The following is a 4,081-nucleotide window of genomic DNA, read 5'->3' on the forward strand; positions in this document are numbered from 1 at the left end:
AGAGAGGGCAGGGATGAGAGAGAGAGATGGAGGATTAGGAGAGGATAGGAGAAGAGAGAGGGCAGAAGAGAGAGAGAGAGATGGAGAGGAGAGAGCAGAGACGAAGTATGAGAGGAGAGAGAGAGAGAGAGAGAGAGCTGGTTTGAGGAGTTGAGAGAGAGAGAGAGAGAGGGAGAGAAGTTGAAGAGAGAGAGCAGTGTGAGATGAGAAGAGGGAGAGGAGAGAGGAAGAGAGAGAGGACGAGAGGTGAGAGGAGAGAGAGAGAGAGAGAGATGAGGGAGAGAGGAGAGAATGAGAGATAGAGCGAGAGAGAGAGAGACTGACGAGTAGAGAGAGACGAGAGCGAGATGAGAGCGGAGAACGAGAGAGAGAGAGAGGAGAAGAGAGAGAGAGAGAGAGAGATAGATAGATGGGGATATAAAGAGAGACAGAGAGAGAAAGAGAGAGAGCGAGAAAGAGAGAGAGAGAGATGTGGGGAAAAAAAGAGAGACGGGGCGAGGGAAGGGGAGGGGGAGAAGGAGAGGGATCAAAATGCAGAATGTATTGCAGCGCAGAATCAAAACATGATCATGTCACCACGACTACCATCATAATAATATGCACATATTACCATCATGTACAATAGATGAGTTCTGTAATCGATTCTTATCCAATCAGCAACCATGTGACAGCACATTACCAGGTTTACTGTTAACGTAGTGATAATATCGTAATACCATAACCCTGTTATGTTATATATGTTCCTATCGTGTCCGGGAAGCCTTGATCTAATAACACAAGCATCACCCCGCTCCACTGCTAATTTTTCCCCTACACAGCACAGGCACTTGGACCGCTTCAACACTAAAATGATGGTAAATAAACACCAAATGTATTTACTAACCAAAGTCTCAATGTTTATCTCTTTCGGCTATTATTGATAAGTTTCCCGTTAATGCAATTTTGACGCTTCTCTGCAACAAGCAATTTCGCCGTGCGCACGCCACGGGGCACAAACTCAGAGAAATCCAGAGCACACACTATATTTCTGCGAGTTTGTGCGCGGTGGCGTGCGTGCGGTTAAACTGCATATTGCAGAAGAGCATTTGAAAGGCATTTACGAGAAATTATTAGCCGATAGAGAGTACATAAACATGAACACTTTGCTAATAAATACAATTAGTGTTCATTTACAATCATTTTACTATTGGAACGCCCCAAGTGCCCTGCATTACCGCATTCCACTACCGGCTGTCTCTCTCCTACACACGTTTGCAGACGCGAGCATGCAAGCGTGACTGGCGCCCTCTAGCTGCCCTCAACAAAAATACATCAGCGCGCCAAGCAATATCCACAAGTGACAAGATTAGAACAAATCACAGCAAGACACCGGGCGAGCTGCGCAGCAGAATCTGGTTTTCTGTAAAAGCTAAACCCACAACAGCGATTGTTGCAAAGTAAAGCGCTCCTGAAATTGTAGTCTGCACTTCGCTCAGCGATCGTCAGAAGACGCGCACTAGTCCCAGCGACGGCCAGGACCAATCTATGTCTAACGCAGGAGCCATTGGCACCTTTTGCAGTGACCGCAAGCATTCCGCACATATGTTGACGAGCTTTGCTGAATGGCACTGACCTTGTATTGGGGGGGGGGAGGTAGTAATTGTGTGTGCGCGTGGAAGGTATCGGTGGACATCTCGGGGGCGACGGGCCGTTTCAATAATAAATGATAGTGAATAAACACGAATTGTATTTACTACTATTCTCTTTCGCCTATTATTAGTAATAATTTCCGGTAAATATCGTTCCTAAATGCTGGTCTAGATCACACAATCACACCGCACGCACGCCAGTGTGCACAAACTCGCAAAATAGACTTGCTTTCGACCTTTCTGTATTGTACACTTCTGCGTACAATCAGCACCCAGGGTTCTCTATCTCACTTCGTTCGCGTCGATGCATCTTACCTTTTAGTGGGTATGAATCCTCAGCAAAGCCCTGTCTCTCCTTCATGGCTAGACAACTCTCTCCCACGCTACAGGCTCCGAACGACAGCTCCTAGAAGCACGCAACAGGGAGAATTATTACAAATACGACACCGAGACACACGCGCACGCACGCACGCACGCACGTACGCAGTCGCACGCACGCACACACTATCCATTCGCCCATACGTAGCATACAACCATTACATACCTCTACTTCATACTATGCATTTGCTTGTGCATCTCCGCCTGATACTCACGCGGCTGCGTCGGACTACGGTGCGGTGCCCGCGCGAGCCTACGAGCAGACGAACGGCAATGAACGACATGGCATGGCATACAAACACACTGCTACAGTGTCGCGCTAGTCTGTGGGTGCCGTAGAGTGTTTGCTCTAACTAGCTGGACCGCCGCCTGAGTCTTCAAGCATAACGCCCCATCGTAGCTCTGAACTGCACATTCATGGCTGGTCGCTACACACTCGCATACCGTCACTCGCTTCCCGCGCGGTACTAAGCCGCAGATCCTGCATTTCATCAACACGCGTTAGCCGTCTTGTGTGTGTGCGTGCGTGGGCGTGCGTGCCGTGTGTGTGCGTTGCGTGCGATGTGGTTGTGTCGCGTGCGGTGCTCCGTACTATGCGTGCGTGTCACACTAGTGTTGTGTGTGTGTGGTGTGTTGCGTGCGTGCGTGCACCACTGACGTGCGTGCGTGCGTGCGTGCGTGCGTGTGTGTGTCGCCGTGTGTTGACTGCATCGACGTGTACGCGACATCACGAGCACGCCGGCCACACACACACACGCACGAGCCGAGCCTCACGAGCGTGGCCGTTGCCATCGTACAACCAGTGCGATAGGTCTATGATATTCATATATAACCAGCTGGCTCGTATGGTACAACCGCATTCTAGCGAGCGAGCTCTACTATCTGCTAAGCTCAACTGCCACACGCCGACATTCTATGCTTAGACTGAGGAAATATTGGATGACATGCCGAACCGCGGACAGAGCGTGGGCACATCCAAGATCTCATAGCGCTAGCATCGACGCTCTCAATGTGTATGCTAGCACCCGATTCTCATGCTAGCCGTACCACTAACCAGCCATCAGTATCTTCCATTTTGGGGTTATGTGGGAAGGCGCTTGGTAGCGTGAGGTTTTTGGGTGGCGTAGGATGGTAGTGTGGGTGAGACGTAGCGCCTGTACTCTCTAGTGGACCGGGAGTCGTGGACTACTACTAGACGGATGAAGGGTCCTGATGTGAGTGGAGGGTGTACGGTAGGGGGTGTATGATATAACTAGGTTCGTGGGGTGCGTGTGTGGCGTCGCGTGCGTGTATGATGTGTGTGCGGGTGTGTGCCGTGTGCGGCGTGCGTCGCTGCCTGTGTTGCGTGGGTTGGCGCGCAGTCATTTCTACCAGCTGACGCTATGTAGCTCGTAAACTGATGACTTCATATGTCTCAATTATGGTAGCGATTACAGCTTTATTTGGGGGCCATGGTTAATGATGACAAGATGGCATTCTCTTGTATGGCCAGGAATGCCACAGCCCAAGGCAATAAAAGCACACACGTCTCGGTTCTAACATGGACTTCTGCTTTTATTGCGTCAATCAAGTTTTTGCTATGTTCGGCCGGTTTTTTGTATTGCGAGAGCACGTGCGCCTACGTAGAGTGGATTCCCAGCGGCTCGCTTACTATGTGAGGTTTGCTCGCGCGATTTATAGATAGAGACGCGTGTAGTGAGAAGTTTGTGCGTAATTGCGATATTTGTGCGGTGGTGTGTGTTTGTAATTGGTGCGCGCGCGTGTGGTGTTGTATCGTGCGCGCGCGCGTGTGCGTGCGTCGCGTGTGTGTACGGTGTGGATTTTCTGCGCGCCCTGTGTGTACCGGTGTGTGCGTACTATGTGCGTGCGTGTGTGCAAGTGTGTGTGTGTGTGTTGTGATGTGTGTGTGTGTGTGTGTGTGTGTGTGTGTGTGTAGTGTGCGTGTGCGTGTACCTGCGTGCGTGGCGTGTCGCGTGTGCGTGTGCGTGTCGCGTGTGCGTGTGCCGGTGTCGGTGCGTGTGTCTCTCTGTGTTAAGTGCGTTGTGTGTAAGTTGTCATGTGTGTACTGGTGTACA

The 4,081-nt window shown here is 50.7% G+C and overlaps 1 protein-coding gene across 1 annotated transcript in view; it reads right to left on the bottom strand.

Annotated features, from left to right (window-relative positions):
* LOC106820740 (protein naked cuticle homolog 2-like) overlaps positions 1-4,081 on the bottom strand; it is a 61,909-nt gene that overhangs the window by 30,096 nt on the left and 27,732 nt on the right. Inside the window, exon 4 of the mRNA XM_014825284.1 lies at positions 1,944-2,034. Coding sequence (XP_014680770.1) covers positions 1,944-2,034 — 91 coding nt within the window. The remainder of the gene's footprint in view (positions 1-1,943; positions 2,035-4,081) is intronic.

The sequence above is a fragment of the Priapulus caudatus genome, unplaced genomic scaffold, assembly GCF_000485595.1.
Source record: "Priapulus caudatus unplaced genomic scaffold, Priapulus_caudatus-5.0.1 Scaffold45, whole genome shotgun sequence".
Classification (NCBI taxonomy): Eukaryota; Metazoa; Priapulida; class Priapulimorpha; order Priapulimorphida; family Priapulidae; genus Priapulus; species Priapulus caudatus.